Source organism: Syngnathus leptorhynchus, chromosome 15 (assembly GCF_054491065.1).
Source record: "Syngnathus leptorhynchus isolate UIUO chromosome 15, UIUO_Slep, whole genome shotgun sequence".
Classification (NCBI taxonomy): Eukaryota; Metazoa; Chordata; class Actinopteri; order Syngnathiformes; family Syngnathidae; genus Syngnathus; species Syngnathus leptorhynchus.
Window position 1 is genome coordinate 8930033 of NC_141209.1, and position 19720 is coordinate 8949752.

Here is a 19720-nt window from a genome sequence, read left to right on the forward strand (position 1 = left end):
GTTTACAGGCACAAGATAACGATACCAAAGCCTGCTGTTAAGAGGCTGTCGAACGGGTTGTAATTCAACAATTGACTTAAAAGACATAATGTTTAAAAGTGTTTAGTATTCGGTTTGTACCGGTTTGGACGTTTTTACTTCCCATTTATGACTATAATCGGTATTCCTGCTCTTGAAGGTTGATAAAAGCTGTGGTAATGTACATGACAGACAATATAGGCAGGTATCTCATTTTGTGAATTTAATACAATTTACACTCAACAAAGACATAGCCTTAAATGAATAGCATAACTTTTACAGTTTATTTGAACCCATTTGCTAACAAATGACCAAAACGTAACATGTTGATTTGTTTCTTACGCTTTCATGTAACAATAATAAAATACCATAGATTACTGTGATAGATTGCATATATTAATATTGTTAAGCAAAGCCACTGCTATTTGTGCAAAAATACATTATTCAACACTTTAAAAAAGCAAAGTCTTTGGGAACTACTTAAGGGTTCTTTAGCAGCTTGTAAATGTGTTTGCTCATACTACAGACGGGATTGTGTGTTATGGTGCGACCTGCACAAAAAGCGCTTCTACGGCAACAAATACCAAAGAGTATGGTGTGATTGTCACTACACCGGAGACGACCATGATCAAGACTGCTATGTGGTCTCGGGGAAAAAAAGCCACGATTAATTGATTATCTTGCTGTGCGGAATTGATGCTTTAAGGACATTTTCCTTGAAATCAGACGGAGAAGATGGCTGTTATCGCAGATCTCACAATATGGTGCTGACTTCCGTCCGCTTGTCTGAGAATCTGCAGCTCAAATGACCTCTGCGAATAAACAGCAGGGAAATAAAATTAGAATCAGCAATGAATGAGGAAATTCATAATTAAGCAATTAAGCGTGCTCCCACATCAATTTGTTGATCTAAAAGCAGTAATGTAGCAGAAAAAATCATGGCGGAACACATTTTGAACCCACGTACACACTAGCAAAGGCCATTCAAGACATTTTGGATCTGCTGACATGCATGTCTCACCTGCTCGTTGGTGTGTCTGGATGTCTTCCAGACCCGTGAGAGTCCGGAGAGACCTGCGCTCTTTGAAGGCCACCACAGGCACCATGTCATCATTGGCGTCTTTGTCATCCATCAGCGTCTGCGAGGGCCTGGAACCTGCCGGGAGCTTGACGGCATCCTGCACAGGAGACTCATTGTTCTCCTTGGGTAAGATGCTCACCGTCGCTGATTTCTGCGGGTACGAGGAAAAGTAAGCAGGCGGTTTGAGACAATGAACTGCAATGTCTGTGTGGGTCACAAGACCCTGCTGGCCAAGTCTCACCGTGTCAGGAGAAACTGTTCTTCTAGTTCTCCGCATGATCTCCTCCAGTCGCTGCAGGGGCCAAAGAGCTTTGAGTGTCATACGCTTGCATTTGGAATAACATTCAATCGAGATAGAATGCTCGTACGATGAACAGACGCGGCTCCGACACTTTGGACTTTGTGTAGGTAGCAAAGTTGAGGTAATCACCTTTTTCCGAACTTGGCGTTCTGCTTCCTCTTTCTGCGCGGCCAGCTCACGCTCCTTCTGCACCTGGGCAGCTTTCTCCCGCTCTCGAGCTTGTTCCTCCTCCCTCTGCAGTTGACACGGTGTGGGTTTAATCAGGTCAGAGCAAGGCATAAAAGTTCAATCTCAAGTAAATTGGGAGTTTTAAGCAAGTCCCAAATGACCGTTCAGCAAGGACAAACACATTTTAAGCATGTGGAGTCAAGTCATGGCTTGTGTGAAGCAAGTCATGAGACGAGTTATCATCACACATCATCAGCCTCTGTGTCTGGTCTGGCAATTTTACAGCTGTACAAACATATTCGTAATTACGTTGAAAGTTTTTTTTGGTCATATTTTCGATGGGATTATGATTTGATATGGTATGGCTCAATTCGAGAAGAAATGGTGCAATGAGTTTCTTGTCGTTTTACATCAGATGAACTTGCGATTCAGGCTCATTTTGGAGCTTGGGTTCCACTTCTGATTTAGGTTTGGAGCCAAGTCAAGATAAGACCCCAGGTTCAGGTTGGATTCCCAAAATAGGTTTGTTGATCTACGGTCCGGTTTTTAATAGTTGTTGTGAAGCTATGTTCAGGGATGTCGGCTGTGCTCGAGGCACCCACCTGTTTCTGCAGAAGCGCCGCTTCATGCATGGCCTGAGCTCTCTCCTCCTCGGCACGCCGATGCGCCTCTTCCTCACGTCTTTGCTTTTCCGCAATCAAGCGCTCAGTCTCAGCCTGCTGTCGGGCTCGCTCCTCAGCCTTGTGGCGCTCCAGCTCCTCACGACTGCGCCTGGACGCGGAGGCCAGGGGAAATTAATCAGATGAGTCTGAGCTGTGGGTCCAGTTCAGCGCTTACCTTTCAGCTTCAGCCGCTGCCAAGCTCTCCTGCTCCTCCAGCTCCCTGAGCAGCCGAGCCTCTCGCCTCTTCACGGCCAACGAGCGAGAGGCCTCTTCTGGGTCAGTGGTACTGTTCGAGCGCCTTAACGGGGCTTCGGGTGGAGGTGAAAGCATCCTGGAAGGACCTGATGAAGAAAAACAACCTCTGTTGTCATCATCGCATCTCATTCAAGATCCAATTCCCTTGTAGGAACTCACTGCCATCTCCCGCAGTTCTGCTCTCAGCTTCTGGCTCGTAGATCAGCGTTTCAGATGAGTCCTCCATTTTGCCTTCGACGGAGACCCTGGCAGGCCTGGAGTTGCCAGGTGACAGGGCAGAGTTGCAAATTGGAACGTCCTCTTCGGGAACCGACTCAAGGTCCAGTTGAAGAGGGATTGAATGCCGCCGGCTTGATCTCCTGTGAGCCCTTCCGAGGGAGATTAAAAGATGTTTTGCTTTGTTGTGCCATTACATAAATAGTGTTCACCTACCGGTCTGGAGATGGCGACGACGCTGTTCTGCTCTTTTTAGTTGCACCGTTGTGGTTTGGAGGCGAACGAGCATTCGGACCCACGTTTGGAGTCTTCTTATTAGCGTTGTGTGCCGTGGTTGCTTTGGGCTGAACCAAAAACAGTCATGAATTTTAAAAAGATTAATATTCCTGCACGTAAACTTACAAAGTCCTTGCGATGCTTAACATCAGTCCTCAATCTTTTCTTCAGTGCTTATCTAAAGCATAAATGTCAAACTCAAGACCCCAGGGCCAGATACCCCGGGGCTTTCACATCATTTTATGTGGCCCGCAAAGAGAAATTTTGCATCAACTTGGAGTCATTTGGAAAATTACAGATTGTCTTCACTTAAAAAAAAAAGACATTGCTTGCAATTTTTATGGCCATTTGTCTTTTTAAAATATTTGAACAGTTTTTACAAGTCTTTGATTTCAAAACTAGTTCAGTTTGTTTTGTAGACATTGACAATCATAATGGCCCTCTGAGGAAAACTACGATGCGGCCCACGACAAAAAAGAGTTTGACACCCCTGATCTATATAATCTGATCAGTCATCTGCTCTCTAAATGTGAATGTTTGTTGTTCCTATCAAAATGTCACCTGTAAACCACTGGTGTTTCGTCTCTGGCTGTGGCTGGGACTCAGATGTGGTGGTGGTGGCCTCTGAGTCGGGGGTCTCGGGTTCTGGCTTTTCTGGATGACAGGTCTCTGGGTCTGGGGTTTCTGGTTTTGTAATCTCTGGATTTGGGGTTTCTGGATCGGCGGTTTCTGGTTCTGTAATCTTTGGACTTGGGGTTTCTGGTTCTGTGGTTTCTGGTTCTGTAATCTCTGGATTTGGGGCTTCTGAATCTGGGGCCTCTGAGTCTGGAGTCTTTGGTTTGGGGTTTTCTGAATCTGGGGTTTCTGATTTGGGGGCCTCTTGATCTGTGGCCTGTTGTCCTGGAGCTTCTGCGGGGTACGGCTTGGGCTGCTACTGGTCGTGGAGTAAAAGGAAACTGCACGGCGACAAATATGAACAACTGAGCCGGGGGGTTCATCGGCATGACCGTTGAGAATGTGCAGGGGTTGTTAGAAGGAAGCAGAGTGGACAGAATAGGAAGGTGTGTGAGGAAAGCGGGAGAAGAAAAGCATTAGTCATCAAAGAGCGCCGAAGTAGTTAGTCGGAAAACAAATGTGGCAAGCCATTCCCACGATGCATGGTCAGTACCTTCATCTGCCGACTGATCGACAGCGCTCTTGCTCCGGGCCAGATAAGAGCTTGTGGGGGTTAGCAGGCGACTCACCAGGTTCTTCTCCCATGTGCTGAGCACTATGTGACGTGGAGCTAATGTGTGGACGGAGCAGCGTGGAGTTTAAGATTAGACGTGCCAGGAAAAGTGAAGCCACGTCAGAATAGAAAGTTATAAAACACACAGACACGTTCGATTCCTGTGTTACCGTTTTTAGTAGGCTTCCTGCCTCTCGCGTTTTGGCTGAAGTTTTCTTGGGCTCTTTGGCTCTTTTCCTGGGTCCGGCGCACGGCAGATTCATTTCGCTCCTTATATTTGGAAAAAGACGGTCACCTACATACAGTGTGAGCTGGATGTACAATATTATTGTCAAAAATCCTCCACCACATGACGACTAACATGAGCATGTATATGATGTAGCGAGTCTGCATGACTTGACGTGAAGACTCAGTTAGCCCAAGCCATGACTTGACATTTTAGAAACTCACTTTCTCCTCCTTGAGACGCTGCTGTCGCTTCTCCTCCACGGCAGCACGCCTCATGTCTTCCTTAAGTTTTTGCTCCTGCAGCTTCTTCTGACGCTCCTGCAGTTGCTGCTCATAGTGGAGCTTGGCCCGCCGCTCCCGCTCAAACCTGCTGTGCACCCGCGAGGCTGTAGAAATGGCGTCACTCGTTTTCTCGTCCCAGTACGTCACATATTTGGACTATTCCGAGTAGGAAGCCACGTACCGAGTAACCTCTGCTGCTCTTCTCTCCTTTCCCGGGCCGCTTTAAGCCTCTCGTCCACATTTGTGCCACTCGCCACTGCAATGATAGACACGATGACGGTTCTTTTCAGTTACTGCCTTGTTGTCATCACGCAGTCTGGCTCTCGTGATGGAAAACACCGGGTTGGACGTTATCCAGTTTTATTGTTTTTTTTCCAATGATGACGGTGTGACATCATCATGTGGAGTCATGCACGGTTGTTTGGACTCACCTTCACGCGCGGTCCTCCTCACCGGACCCTGCCAGGCAGAAGCGATGCTCTTCAGCGCGGGCATGCTGGCTCTGGAGCCTTGCGTAACAACCGACTCCGGCTCCGCACTCCTCTTCTTCTTTGCACGCCTCCTTCGCTCGTTCCTCCTCCTTTCAATTTCTATTTGAAGAAGCCTGGGGGTCTGATGCTGCCCCACTGCGTCAGCTGCTCGGCCATCGGCGAACCGAACAGAGCTCCTCTTCTTCCACTTGCGCTACTGTACGACAGCTATAAAAAGGCCTTCCTCCTCCCTGGCGTGCTGCTCCGCTTTACTTTCGCTCGTCAAGGACGAGGGAGGGGCGGGGATGGGGGGCTGAAGCCAGTGTCATTTTAATAACTCATAAAGGCGGAAGTGGCCACGGGGATGCAGCCTTTCCCTCGTCTGCATCGTCATGGGCGTAACCATGACAACAGAGATTGGATGACGTCAACTGCTCAGCTGATGAGGCAGAGATGTCGTTGTTTTTTTTAACCATTCATTTACCATTTTTACTCATCCTCAACTTTTTTATTTTAGAATGCACATGTTTAACACGGATGAAAAGTGGGCAACACCCTGGACTGGTTGCCAATGATAATTCTCAATCATACCATTTTAATTCAAGTTATGGAATTATAAAATGTTTCGTTGAAATACCTGACATGTCATTTATTTATTTTTAGGGTCGTGACTGGCGGGTGCGATGGAGCCCGTTCCTCCCTCAGATCAGCTGCACCTGCCCGACCTGGATGGCACTTTTGAAATGTGTCACGAGGACACCTGACACCGTGGCCGTCATGCAAAATCGGCAGAGCACAAATAAGCAAGCTGCGGACTTGAAGTAAGATTGCACACTTGCCTCCATGACCCAACCATGTGTGGTTAAAAAGGAAAAAAAAAAACTTAAAAATAGTGATGAGGAGTAACAAAATATTCCATCATTGTATTTAAGTCATTTTCATGATCGCAGTTTGAAGCGCACGGGCGCTTTTGTCGACAGCAGCACTGTTGAGCAAAGTAATTAAGAGCGACAGAGTGGACAAAGCAACGCAAGCTAGCAGCGTCCATGTGAGCTCAAACAACAGCTATTCAATATGATCATCTCAAATGTTCAGAAGAACCCAAATGAGAGATGTGCGATGAGATACCCAGAGGGATAATGACAGTCATCATAATTGTCATTATGTGTGTCACTGAGTGATTGAGTGACGGCAAGTGTAAGGTGTGAATAATTGAGCGCTGTTTCATCGGACACCGGCAACTTAAGACTTAGCGCGTATGTGTAATTGATGAGACGATGACATGGAGCAGGCCGCCTTCAAGACGGGCTGCCTCAGGCAACTCTGTCACCAATTTTGTTTTCATACCTTCATCTGATATTTCCACTACTTTTTGGGTGTGTACAATGTTCCTTTTTAATTTTTAGTTATTTTCTTTTTTTGGGAATTTTTGGAACGTGACACCACGGATTCAATTCAATACCTCACCAAATCACAATTTTAAAGCACGGTTAAATATCAAATCCCCCAAACTTGAGAGTCGCCAAAAGTGACACCTTTGTTCCAAAAATGAATAGAAATGTGAATATTTACTCAACAAATCAATTTGAGATTCAAGTTTGCCCCGAAATGTTCTACTTGTGCCCCTACAGTTTGAGGTCGAGGGCTACTGTGCCTAGTTAAAAAAAAAGTTGTCATTTCTTGATGATGTTATACTTGCGTCGATAACATTCATTTTTTAATCAGCACTTTTATCTGGTCGAGTGGCCTTTTGTGTGTGTGGCGTGCGCTGATTGGTCACTGGCCATCTCCAAGTTATAGTTACAAGTGTCGTGTTCGGCTGGTGCTCATGCACAATTCATCTGGCACGGATCACATCTCTCCGAGACCGCTCGTCAAGCTCATTCGTATTGCGCGTTTTGTTGCGTCCAAAATGTTCTTGTAGACTTTAAAAAAAATATTATTTTTTTACTTCATTTGAGGGGAACGTTAAAGTCTTGGTGCAGACGACGCATCACGGGAGTAACTGGTATGTATCATTCACACTTTTGAATTATGACACAAGTAGCGATGCGGTCGAATTGTTGTATTTCAAAGTTAGCTTACATTCAACTCACTCAGCGAGTTAAATGGTCTGCATTAGTTTTGTGCATTAACAGTTTTGTGGCATTGTCTTTTTTTTTGTTCACAATACATATGAAATGTATCCCTTGTAATGATCATGCCAACACCTTTGAATAATTCAAAGACCTTTTCATGGCCGAAGCAGGGCGCGGCAACCCTACATTGGCATTTATATAGAACGTGTTTCCAAACTGAGACTTTGGCTTGCGGGCCGCAGCCATAGTATTTGAATTGAGATTTGAACACAAACTGTGAAGCAATACATGTCGACAGGCAATACGACAAGACTCGTTTTCTTACACTTTGAGAATCGCTCTTCTACAACATGAACATTTCTGTCAAAACCAGGTCAAGTGCAGAGTTTGAATCATGAAGCGCAGTAAGCACCGTGGACACAAGCAGGACAAGAATGGAGGTATGGACCAATGAGAAGCAAAAAGGTCAAGAGTGGACATTTTTTGTTTTTTGCATATTAGCAGTACAGTTGAACCGGGTTCCATGTTTTTTTCGTTTAGATGAGGCGGCTATCCTGGAAACACAGAACCTGGACCGGCAGGCAACATTCATGGGAGGACACTTGGACCCGGACACTGTCTCGCTGGCCTCAGTCACCGCCGTCACTACCAATGTGTCCAACAAGAGGTTTAAATACACGTTTAACCACAATATGTTAAGATAATGTTTAGAAGGTATAAGTCAGCTCTCTTTTGACCAAAAGCCAAAAAATGGCCACAAACACGTGTTGACCGAGTTCTATGATACACAGGTCCAAACCTGACATCAAGATGGAGCCCAGTACCGGACGGCCTGTGGATTACCAAGTAAGACTCAAGATATCACACAGGTTGGACTACATTGCCTTAAAATAATATATTTGATTGCAGGTGAGTGTGACTGTGATCGAGGCCCGGCAGCTGGTGGGCCTCAACATGGACCCCATGGTGTGCGTAGAGATCGGGGAGGAAAAGAAGTACACGTCCATGAAGGAGTCTACCAACTGTCCTTACTACAACGAGGCCAGTTGAGATGAGAAAACACACACATACATGCACACACGCACACACGCACGCACTTGCACACAAACACACACACACGTATGAACTTTGATGTTGCTAACGTTTTGATTTTCATTTTGCAGTATTTTGTTTTTGACTTCCACGTCCCTCCGGATGTGATGTTTGACAAGATTCTCAAGTTGTCTGTAAGTGCATGTTGTGCTTCCTCATTTTTTTTTTGTTAGTATAAAAGTGTCAAAAGTTTGAAGTCTTTCTTCTTCAACAGGTCATCCACTCCAAAAACCTCCTGCGAAGCGGAACGCTGGTGGGGACTTTTAAAATGGACGTCGGCACCATTTACTCCCAACCAGGTGATTTGGTGATTTGGCTCAATTATTTGATATTACTTTTATCGCGGCCATTTGTGTTGACCTAATTATCCTCAGATGCCTCAAAATGGTAATCATTTTTGTTTTCCTCTTTCCCCGTCATAGACCACCAGTTTAACCACAAGTGGGCCCTGCTGTCCGACCCAGATGACATCATGGCTGGTTGCAAGGGTTACATCAAGTGCGACGTGGCCGTGGTGGCCAAGGGGGACACCATCAAGACCCCCCACAAGTCTAGCGAGTCGGACGAAGACGACATCGAGGGGTAAGGTCATCTAATCAACTCAACGCCCCGTTTCGGCTGACCATGTTTTTTTTCCCCTCCGCCCAGCAACCTGCTGATCCCGGAGGGGGTCCCGGCGGAGCGCCAGTGGGCCCGCTACTACCTGAAGGTGTACAGGGCCGAGGGGCTGCCCAGGATGAACACCAGCATCATGGCCAACGTTAAGAAGGCCTTCATCGGGGAGAATAAAGACCTGGTGGACCCCTACGTGCAAGTGCAGTTTGCCGGGCAGAAGGTACCAAGTTCGCTCCTTTAGAATGCCACCAAAATCCAGTTCCTTGACAACACTCGAATGACAGGATGTCATCTTGCACCAGGCAGCCAGACACATTTTCATTTCAAGTGTGTTTCCAGGGTAAGACGTCGGTTCAGAAGAGCTGCTACGAGCCTATCTGGAACGAGCAGATTGTATTCACTGAGATGTTCCCGCCGCTGTGCAAGCGCATGAAGATCCAAATCCGAGACTCGGACAAAGTAAATGACGTGGCCATGGGGACGCATTTCCTGGATTTGAGGAAGATCTCCAACGACGGGGACAAAGGTGAGCGCCGTTGGATGTGCACAACTCCAACCTCTCACCACCAAGCGCTTTGTTGCCCTCCTTCCAGGCTTCCTCCCCACGCTGGGCCCCGCCTGGGTCAACATGTACGGCTCCACGCGCACTTACACACTAATGGACGAGTACCAGGAGCTGAACGAGGGTCTGGGCGAGGGCGTGTCCTTCAGGGCGCGCCTGCTTATCAGCCTGTCGGTGGAGATCCTGGACCCCTCCTCGCCCGACACCTCCAGCTGCACAGAAGTGCAGCTGGAGGGCATCCCCAACATCTCAGAGGTGCTACCTTGACTTACAAGTTCCCTAACTTACACATTTTTGGAGTTTTTGTTTTGTTTTGCATAGCAATAATTTTATTTTATGAAACGGAACAAGCAGTCCAACACTTATAAGGAGCTGCTATAGGCCACAGCTCACGCCCAGATGCTCACACGGCCATGAACAGACTCCAGCTCCTGATTTAGGCCACGCCCAACCTGTACCTTTCCAAATTGGCCTATTCTGAAGATTACGCCTTCATCATGGACACACGACGGTTTGCATTGTTTGTTTGTTTGGCAGAACGCGACCGGGAAGATTGAGGAATTCTTCCTCTTTGGCTCCTTCCTGGAGGCCACCATGATTGACAGGAAGATTGGCGACAAGCCCATCAACTTTGAGGTCACCATAGGTATTGGACGACCTCATTTCAGTCCATTTTATTTATTGCAATTCTGTTCGAGTGAATTCTATCGACCGATTTAAAAAAAAATCTTTTTTTAATTCATTTTTATTCCACTGCCGCTCCTCAGGTTACTATGGCGATGAGCTGGATGGTGCCAACCAGTCCAAATCGCAAGGAAAGAAGAAAGCTGACGGCGAGGAGGAGATGGAACTCGTACGGGATTCCAGTGAGGACGAGCTGGACGACGACGGCGACGTGGCCTCTGTGGCGACCACTCCGCCCATGAAACCCGTCGTCACTGACCGGTCGGCAGGAGCTAACCGTCCGATTTTCAACCTTCTGAACCCCCGCCCTGAACCTCCGTGTTGGATTTGCCGCCTTGCAGCAACTACTTCCATCTGCCGTACTTTGAGCGCAAGCCCTGCATCTACATCAAGAGTTGGTGGCAGGACCAGCGGCGGCGGCTGTACAACGCCAACATCATCGACAACATTGCCGACAAACTGGCAAGCGGCGCTCTTGGCTACGCTCGGCCACAAGACAAGCTTTGACACAACGCCGTTTTTTTTCTTTTCGCACAGGAGGAAGGTCTGAACGATGTGCAAGAGATCATCAAGACGGAGAAGGCCTACCCCGAGCGGAGGCTGAGGGGCGTCCTAGAGGACCTGGGCCAGAGATGCAGGTCCAGACACCCGCAGAATGAGCCAATCATCACCAAAGTCACCATGAGAAAAATTTCAATGAAGACTTTTGTCCATTCAGTCAGTTTCTGGTGCTGGCAAATACGGACCAAAACCTGACGGGCAAAACCAAACTGGACAGGGAGCGGCTGAAACTGTGCATGGCCGAAGTGGTACTGGACTTTTATTCTCTTTGCTTTGGTTTGATCAAATTGATTGAATGTAAACGTGACTCCAATCTGCCTTGGCAGGAGGCCGTGGGACAGCAGGCCAAAGCCATGCGCTCTCAGGTGAAGAAGAGCACGGTGCGGGAGAAGGTCAAGCTGACTCAGCACTTCCTCCAGAAGCTCCGATTCCTGGCCGACGAAGTAAGATGTAACGTACACTTTTTATCCCCAAATTTGTGTGCACACGGCAAATGATGTTTGTGTCCGGCAGCCTCAACACAGCGTCCCCGACGTCTTCATTTGGATGATCAGCAACGGGAAGCGCATCGCGTACGCTCGCGTCGCATCCAAGGACATTTTGTACTCAGGCATGGACGAGGAGCGAGGCAAGGACTGCGGCAAAATCAAAACCATCTTCCTGCGGGTGCGCTTCACACATGCATTGGCTTTTAAAAATGTAATATTATGAATATAATGACTTTAATGACTCTTTCAAGATCCCGGGGAAGCGAGGTTTCGGCCCGGCGGGCTGGACGGTGCAGTCGAAGATTGAGATTTACTTGTGGCTGGGCCTGAACCGCCAACGTAAAGACTACCTGTGCGGACTTCCCAACGGATTCGAGGAGAATCGGCTCTCCAAAGGGCCCGGCATGCCCCTCTCGCCGCCCATCAGCCTCACATACATGAGTAAGACACCTGGAAAAAACATCATATGCTTTTTGCTTACGTTTCAACTAAAAATGTCTGAAGGTGGATGTTACACAGATTAAGCTTGTATGTGTGTGTAGTGAAGCAAATCTTCCAGCTGAGGGTGCACATGTACCAAGCACGCAGCCTCTTTGCTGCCGACAGTACCGGACTGTCGGATCCATTTGCGCGTGTTTTCTTCTCCACCCAAAGCCAAGTCACTGAGGTGAGCGCCACACTGACAGCAACATTTCTGAGATGATCATTTCCATTTTTCATTGAAAAGAAAATTCTACTTCAAAGACAAAAAGGATTCAATGTGTTGGACTTGAAAATGCAAACAAATTTTTGGACACGACAGGTGCTGCCGGAGACGCTGTGCCCGACGTGGGATCAGCTGCTGCTTTTCGAGAACGTGGAGTTGTTTGGCGAGGCCGGCGAGCTACGAGACGACCCTCCCATCATCGTCATCGAGCTCTACGATCAAGACACGGTGGTGAGGCAAAATGAAGATTACTCTAACCAGATGCGCACGTAAACCTAATTAAGTCACATTTTAGGTGGTGATGACATAATGATCCGTTCCTTTTGTACCTCCCATCACATTTGCATTTTGCTGACTGCTGCTTTTTACATTTGCCAATGCGATTGTTTCGGACGACGCTTTTGGATAAGTAGAGTGTGAGATGTTTGGATGTCGTGACACTGGATTTAAATGTGTAGTTAGAACAAACAAAAAAAGGCATGCAAGAGGAACAAGAAGCGCACCAAGTGCCAAAACTGTCCCTGACCAACTTGTGCCTGTTGCATTCCTTTGTGTTCTTGTTTTTTTTTTTTTCTTGACTTATAACCACTAACTGCAAGAGAGAAGTCTTCTGACACACTTTTAGGCGTGACCACGTGTCGGCGTCAGTCTGTTTTGCAGTTCACTGGTTATTTTTTTAAACCTACTTTTTTGTCCTTTGTGTATTTTTATTTCCATTGTTATGAAGAGTCCACCTGGAAACATGCGCATCCCGAGCCATGTTTCATCAATACCTTGGGATGGCACTCTAATCTTAGCTTTCTAGGCTCCGCCCACATGGAATGTCAACAACTTAAATGTAAATGCGGTTCCAATTTGGCAGTAATCGCACAAAACCCCGCAGAAGAGGTTAGCCGTAAAGGAATGCTTCTTGAGGGATTTTTTGTGGGTCTGCTAATTTAGGATGCAAAGTGAATCTGGCTTTGGGGGCTGATTTTATTTTTTTGAATGAAAATAATTTTTGGTGTGCATTACAGAACTAATGGTGAGCCCATCTGTCCAGTTTTGTTTTCCCACCTGGGACCGCTAGGTCAAGCCCTCAACAAGTAGTTGCTCTTTGTAGATGAAAATGACCAAGAGGATTCCTTCCTATGTCTTTTTGAGCGTGGCCTCTTGATGATTATTATTATTGACGTCTTTCACTGGCTCCCCCCCAGGGAAAGGCCGACTTCATGGGCAGAACCTTCGCTAAGCCGGTGGTGAAGATGGCCGAGGAGCACTACGAACCACCGCGCTTCCCCCCTCAACTGGAGTACTATCAGATTTACCGAGGGAACGGCATGGCCGGAGAGATGCTGGCCGCCTTTGAGCTGCTGCAGGTCAGACAGAAACTTTCAAAATGTCCCCCCCAAAAAAATGATTGGAAGGCTACGTTCTTTTTCTTTTATATTTTAAATTCACTTTTTTAGAACCAATTTCGGGCAAAGCAGAAATGAAATGTAGGCTTGTAATCTTCTTATTTGTTTGAAAAAAAAAAATCAATATTTTTAACTAGTTTTTTAAAATTCTTCTTATATTGTCAGATTGGCCCTAATGGAAAAGCTGACCTCCCGCCCATCGACGGTCCCGCAGACATGGACCGCGGTCCACTGCTTCCCGTTCCCATTGGAATCCGACCTGTTCTCAGCAGGTACCGAATTGAGGTATGTTAGACATTTGTGGTGGTTTGTCCCTTCATTGTAGGAAAGTAGTAATTAGTGTTAGGGAAGGACTGAATGTTGAAAGGATCCATCAAATGATCCATTCCCTGTGCTCCTCCAGGTCTTATTCTGGGGTCTGAGGGACCTAAAGAGGGTCAACCTAGCTCAGGTGGACCGGCCCCGCGTGGACGTGGAATGCGCTGGGAAGGGGGTTCAGTCGGCTCTCATTCCCAACTACAAGAAGAACCCCAACTTCAGCACGCTTGTCAAGTGTTTTGAAGTCGTACGTTCTTGCCCTGAAATGTCCAAAATGTCCCAAAAGTTGCAAAGTGACAAGTTTCGGTTTGTAGATCGGTAACTGAAAAAAGACTTTTGCAATATCACGACGAGAGTCATAAATTTGTGTGAAAAAAGAAGGAACATAATAAATTCAAAATTCTTTATGAAAGTCGCAACTTTCAAAGTGCATTTATGTTCATAAGCATAAACCTGTTCATGTTTTGCGTCCGTCAGGATTTGCCGGAGAACGAGCTGCTTCACCCACCTCTCAACATCCGCGTGGTAGACTGCAGGGCTTTTGGCCGCTACACCCTGGTGGGCTCCAACGCCGTCACCAGCCTCAGAAAGTTCATCTACAGGCCCTCTGACAAGCAGGCCAACAACTGGTCCGCTGCAGGTATAATTGGAGTCAGCCAGCCAGCCCGCAGGAACATGAATAATAATAATAATAATAATAATAAATTATATTTATAACGCACTTTATATTCGGAGGAATCTCAAAGTGCTACATGGCAAGTAAAAACAAAAATAAAAAGCAAGGACAAGTATAAAACAACTGGACGACAACCAGGATATAAAAACAGGAATCACAGAAATGCCAAATTAAAGAAGTGAGTTTTAAGTCCGGTTTTGAAAGAGTCAGTGGATTGGGGTGCTCTTAGGTGGTCGGGGAGGGAGTTCCACAGTGTGGGGGCTGCATGGCAGAAGGTCCGGTCGCCCATGGTACGCAGCTTGGTGTTGGGGATATGGAGAAGGTGAGAATTGGATGAGCGGAGGTTTCGGGTGGCAGATTTGGGGGCAAGGAGTTCTTTGAGGTATGGGGGAGCATGTCCGAGGATGCACTGGTGAGTGAGGAGGGCGATCTTATAATTTATTCGGAATTTGATGGGGAGCCAGTGCAGAGAACGGAGGATGGGTGTGATGTGGTCGCTTTTCCGCACCCTCATCAGGATCCTAGCAGCGCAGTTTTGAATGTACTGGAGCCTCTGGAGGCTCTTGCTAGGGATCCCGATGAGGAGTGCGTTACAGTAGTCTAGCCTGGAGGAGACAAAGGCGTGGACAAGTTTCTCAGCATCTGTCAGGGTAAGTGTGGGGCGGAGTTTGGAAATGTTCCTGAGGTGGAAGAAGGAGGTTTTGCAGATGTGTTTTATGTGTGACTCTAGGTTGAGTTGAGAGTCCAGTATCACACCCAGGTCGGTGACAGTGGCTGAGAGGGGGATTGTGTGACCGGCGAATGAGATGCTTGTGATTGGGCAGGTATGGATCTGATGGGAAGTGCCAAATAACATGGCTTGGGTTTTATCGCTGTTGACTTGTAGGAAGCTGAGATTCATCCACGCCTTTATCTCCTCCAGACACAGTGAGAGGATGGATGAGGGATGAGGATGAGGCTGGGTTGCGAATACATGCGATTGCTCCTGTTCCTGCTCAAATAATATTTGAGCGTTTACTTGTCGCTAGGCAGATATTTCGTACCGCTCTGTCGTAAAGAGCGATTAATTATTTGTACCTTTGCCGGTCATGCCCAAGCTACCATGCAGGAACAGGGGCAACCCATGTTTTGCATTTGCAGTGAAATGTTGTTGTCTTTCAGAGGAAATCATCGTGGTCAACATGGAACCTGAGGCCAATTTTAAGAAGGTGGACACGGTGGTCAAATTAGATTCGGTAACTTTTCACTCTTGTTCTGTTCAAGTCTTAAATGAAGTCGAAAACATCAAGCTCCAAGCCAAAGTTGTAATTATATCTCGTCTTGTTCCATGTAGTGCTCAGAGGCCGTGGTGAAGGTTGAGGTGAGTCGAGTGCCGCCATTACGTTGCGTTACGATCATGTACATAAAGTGTTTAATGAATGCATTTGCCACACAAAAGGACGACGACAAGGATGCGAAAGGGAGGAAGAAGAAGAGGAAGAAGGGCGACGAGTTGGAAGACGACGGCCTGGATGAGAGCATGCTGGATTGGTGGTCCAAATATTTTGCCTCCATCGAGACCCTGACAGAGGTGCTGTCTTGATTTAGATTTAGGATTTGTCTTATAGTGCCGTTGAAGGCCTACAACTAATCTTTGTTCTTTTTAGGCGCTAAAGGGTCAAGAGGGGGCGCTGTCGGATTCTGAAGACAAAGAAGATGTGGACCTTGCAGATGGTGGAGGTACCAAACAAAAATAAATTCATAAATGCCTTTACAAGAACTTCCGTAATTTTTGGACTATAAGTCGCTATTAGTTGGAAAATAAATCAAGTCTACATCAGAAATAAATTTTTGTTTTAAAAATGTTACAATTATCCATTTCTAACTTTGCGGACCACCTGCAATACTGTCACGGACCACTAGAGGGCCGCAGACCACCGGTTGACAATCACTGGACTAAAATATGGCTAATTCTCCTGTAAAAGGCAACAGGAGGGGCAAAGGGAAGAAGGACAGGAAAAAAGCCACATTCGAACCGGCCGAGAAGAAAAAGCCAAAGCTGGACGAGCTCAAAGTAGGCAACGTTATTGAACGCACTGCCGTCTGATCAAATTATTATTATTATTTTTTATAAAAACATTTTTCTTGTCCCATAAGGTGTACCCCAAAGAGCTGGAGAGTGAATTTGACAACTTTGAGGACTGGCTACACAGTTTCAACCTCTTCAGGGGGAAAGGCGGCGACGATGACGACCAGAACGGCTCAGATGAAGACAGGATTGTTGGCAAATTCAAAGTGAGCTCAATTGAAAAAAAAAAAAAAAAACCACTTCCCGCTTTTTCCTAAGCTTGAAATTTACATTTCCATCTCACAAAAGGGCTCGCTGTGCATGTACAAAGTGACAGATGACCTGCCCAGAGACTTTGACTCCAACATGGGCATGTTCCAGAATATTCCGCACAATGATCCTATCAACGTCCTGGTGCGGGTTTACGTCATCAGGGTAAGTCAGCATCCGAATCATGATTATAATTAGGTCCCAATCTTGTTTGTGCGAGTTTGACCTCCATCCTTTCGATGGATGGCTGCTTAAAAGATAAAGGAATAAAATAGCTCTGTGGCGGCAGGCGACCGATCTTCACCCGGCGGACATCAACGGCAAAGCCGATCCGTACATCGTCATCAAACTGGGGAAGAACGAAGTGAAGGATAAGGAGAACTACATCTCCAAGCAGCTCAATCCACTTTTTGGAAAGTAAGGACAAAATCTGCACCACTTTGAAAGCAGCATTCTCACGCCGCCTGTCCTTCCGTCCCGCAGGTCATTCGACATCGAGGCCACGTTCCCCATGGACTCCACCCTCACCGTGTCCATCTACGACTGGGATCTGGTGGGCACTGACGACCTGATCGGCGAGACCAAGCTGGACCTGGAGAACCGCTTCTACAGCAAGCACAGGGCCACCTGCGGCATCACCTCCAGCTACGCCACGTAAGCAACTGGCGCCGTTTGACCTTATGCCAGCCTGGCTTCACTATTTTGAGGAACAGTGCAGAGCCCAAAATATTAAAACTCAGTTTAGGCTGCCCGTGCGTGCACACTTTGTGTGTTTCTGCTCCGTAGGCATGGTTACAACATCTGGAGGGACCCCATGAAGCCCACGCAGATCCTGGCCAAGCTATGCAAGGACGGCAAACTGGACGGGCCTCACTACGGGCCCGGCGGGCGGGTCAAAGTGGAGAACTGCGTCTTCATGGCACCCACTGAGCTTGAGGATGAAAACGGTAATGCTTCTACTTATTGTCGCGCTGGTTTCCAAATGCTAAAGAAAAACAACATTGCGGTCAGGCCTGAAGAAGCAGACCAATGAGCACCTGGCACTGACCGTGCTCAATCACTGGGAGGAGATCCCGCGGGTGGGCTGCAAACTGGTGCCAGAGCATGTGGAGAACAGGCCGCTCCTGCACCCGGACAAACCGGGACTCGAACAAGTAGGCGACCGGTCACTTTGCATCTTCATCGGTTTTTGCTGGTTGGTGACTTTGGCGGTCACTTTTCATCCTCAGGGCAGAATTGAGATGTGGGTGGACATGTTCCCCAAGGACATGACGGCACCTGGTCCCGCCCTGGACATCGCACCCAGGAAACCAAAGAAGTACATTTAAGATCTTTCTTATGCTCAACACATATTGTGGCACCCAGCGAAGCCGTTTTGATTCCTCTTCAGGTTTGAGCTGCGGGTTATCATTTGGAACACGGACGAAGTGGTCTTGGAGGACGATGACATCTTCACTGGAGAGAAGTCCAGCGACATTTTCGTCAGAGGGTAAAACGACCAGCTTTGGAGTTTTAGCTCCTAACGGACCACCTTGGTTGTTTTTTTTTTTTTTAGGATTGAGTTCTCCTCTTTCTTTCCCGGTGCAGCTGGCTCAAGGGCCAGCAGGAGGACAAGCAGGACACAGATGTCCACTACCACTCCATCACTGGTGAGGGCAACTTCAACTGGCGCTTCATCTACCCCTTCGACTACCTGATGGCCGAGGAGAAGATCGTCATCTCCAAGAAGGAGTCCATGTTCGCCTGGGACGAGACAGAGTACAAAATTCCAGCCCGCCTCAACCTGCAAGTGTGGGATGCCGACCACTTCTCTGCCGACGACTTTCTAGGTAACCTCTGAACCGTCTTCGATGAGATAGGCAGATCAGACGTTAACGTCCATCAGGGCCAAGAGCCACGCAAAGCGTTCTCTTTTGTCAAGCCCACAACACGTTAACATGCTAACAGGTGCGATCGAGCTGGACCTGAACCGCTTCCCGCGCGGCGCAAAATCGGCCAAGCAGTGCACCATCGAGATGGTGACCAACGAGGCAGAAATGCCCGCCGTGTCCATCTTCAAGCAGAAGAGGATCAAAGGATGGTGGCCTTTTGTGGCCCGCAACGAGGACGACGAGTTTGAACTCACGGTAGGTGTTCAACTTCTCCTGCTCATGTACTTCATCAATAACAGTTTTCAGTTTTTTCTCTGGTGAGTCTGTTTCGTGAGTCCTCAGCTTTTCCTTTTGATCTGCAAACTTCACTGGATCTTCTAAGTCAGTTTGTTTGACTCTCACATTGCAATTTTTATCACATGAGCCATGTTTTTGCGTGTCGTTCCAGGGCAAAGTGGAAGCAGAGCTTCACCTTCTGACCGGCGAAGAGGCAGAAAAATGTCCGGCCGGCGAAGGACGCAATGAGCCTGAACCTCTGGAGAAACCCAAGTATGAAGGAACTTCTGTTTTCTGCACAATGGATGAGCAATTTAGTGCTCCATCTCCTTAACCGCTATAATTTATTGATCATACGTACAATGACATTATTACCTTGTGTTCTATAAATTGGTTCTAACCGCGTGTGTGCCCCCAGCCGTCCAGACATTGCCCTCCTGTGGTTCCTGATCCCCCTAAAGGCAGCCAAGCACCTAGTGTGCGACCAGTACCGCTGGCTCACCATCAAGATCGTCTGTGCTCTGCTGGTTCTGGCCATCTTGGCGCTTTTTCTCTACAACATGCCCGGTTACATGGTGAAGAAAATGTTAGGAGCTTGACTTCGTCATTATTACAATTATGTTTGGGGGGGTGGGGTGTTGAAATGTTTTTCTCTGAGGAAAAAATGGCATGCCATTTGTGACATTAGTTGTAGACATTTTGACGAGACTTCAATTGATGTGAAATGTGGTGTTCTGTCATATTTTGCACCTTTCAAGTGTTTGGCTTTGGTCCACAATTTCTATTTTGTCGCTTGAACAATGTTTTTTTTCCCCCTCATGTTGTTTGTATGGGGCAGGAAAAAGCCGGGCTGTGCATTGTATGATATTTGAAATTTGTGAATAAATTACCTAA

At 47.2% G+C, this 19720-nt stretch overlaps 2 protein-coding genes across 2 annotated transcripts; one reads left to right on the forward strand and one right to left on the reverse strand.

The window, feature by feature from the left end:
- The first annotated feature begins 18 nt into the window (after positions 1-18).
- LOC147045555 (otoferlin-like) lies at positions 19-19717 on the forward strand. The gene is made up of 44 exons (XM_085932674.1): positions 19-219; positions 1071-1225; positions 5849-6006; positions 7637-7703; positions 7804-7930; positions 8055-8109; positions 8173-8304; positions 8427-8489; positions 8570-8654; positions 8778-8937; positions 9004-9190; positions 9310-9496; positions 9564-9787; positions 10070-10178; positions 10300-10477; positions 10558-10678; positions 10754-10854; positions 10935-11025; positions 11104-11220; positions 11291-11443; positions 11517-11706; positions 11808-11932; positions 12068-12202; positions 13168-13329; positions 13534-13653; positions 13772-13933; positions 14164-14326; positions 15524-15597; positions 15696-15722; positions 15801-15932; positions 16009-16081; positions 16327-16415; positions 16499-16636; positions 16719-16844; positions 16969-17096; positions 17163-17333; positions 17466-17626; positions 17691-17833; positions 17909-17997; positions 18070-18168; positions 18267-18508; positions 18627-18805; positions 18999-19099; positions 19245-19717. The coding sequence occupies exons 4-44, from the start codon at positions 7658-7660 to the stop codon at positions 19423-19425; spliced, it is 5346 nt and encodes a 1781-aa protein (XP_085788800.1). The 5' UTR covers positions 19-219; positions 1071-1225; positions 5849-6006; positions 7637-7657; the 3' UTR covers positions 19426-19717.
- On the reverse strand, positions 820-5210 carry LOC147045556 (uncharacterized). Its single transcript, XM_085932549.1, has 14 exons — positions 5147-5210; positions 4897-4971; positions 4656-4819; positions 4376-4475; positions 4146-4262; positions 3539-3957; positions 2918-3045; positions 2645-2853; positions 2406-2571; positions 2171-2339; positions 1530-1634; positions 1341-1391; positions 1040-1250; positions 820-830 (listed from the first exon to the last, which is right to left on the reverse strand). The coding sequence occupies exons 1-14, from the start codon at positions 5208-5210 to the stop codon at positions 820-822; spliced, it is 1989 nt and encodes a 662-aa protein (XP_085788675.1).
- Positions 19718-19720: the final 3 nt, after the last annotated feature.

Bases quoted from the DNA above. Each gene is read 5' to 3' on its own strand.
- LOC147045556 (XM_085932549.1), bottom strand. From the start codon at position 5,210: ATGCCCGCGCTGAAGAGCATCGCTTCTGCCTGGCAGGGTCCGGTGAGG. The intron at 4,972-5,146 runs GTGAGTCCAAAC...CTATCATTGCAG, and splicing joins GAGGAGGACCGCGCGTGAAG to TGGCGAGTGGCACAAATGTG. The intron at 3,958-4,145 runs GTACTGACCATG...CCCCCGGCTCAG, and splicing joins CGATCAGTCGGCAGATGAAG to TTGTTCATATTTGTCGCCGT.
- LOC147045555 (XM_085932674.1), top strand. From the start codon at position 7,658: ATGAAGCGCAGTAAGCACCGTGGACACAAGCAGGACAAGAATGGAG. The intron at 11,026-11,103 runs GTACTGGACTTT...CTGCCTTGGCAG, and splicing joins AACTGTGCATGGCCGAAGTG to GAGGCCGTGGGACAGCAGGC. The intron at 16,082-16,326 runs GTACCAAACAAA...CTCCTGTAAAAG, and splicing joins GGACCTTGCAGATGGTGGAG to GCAACAGGAGGGGCAAAGGG.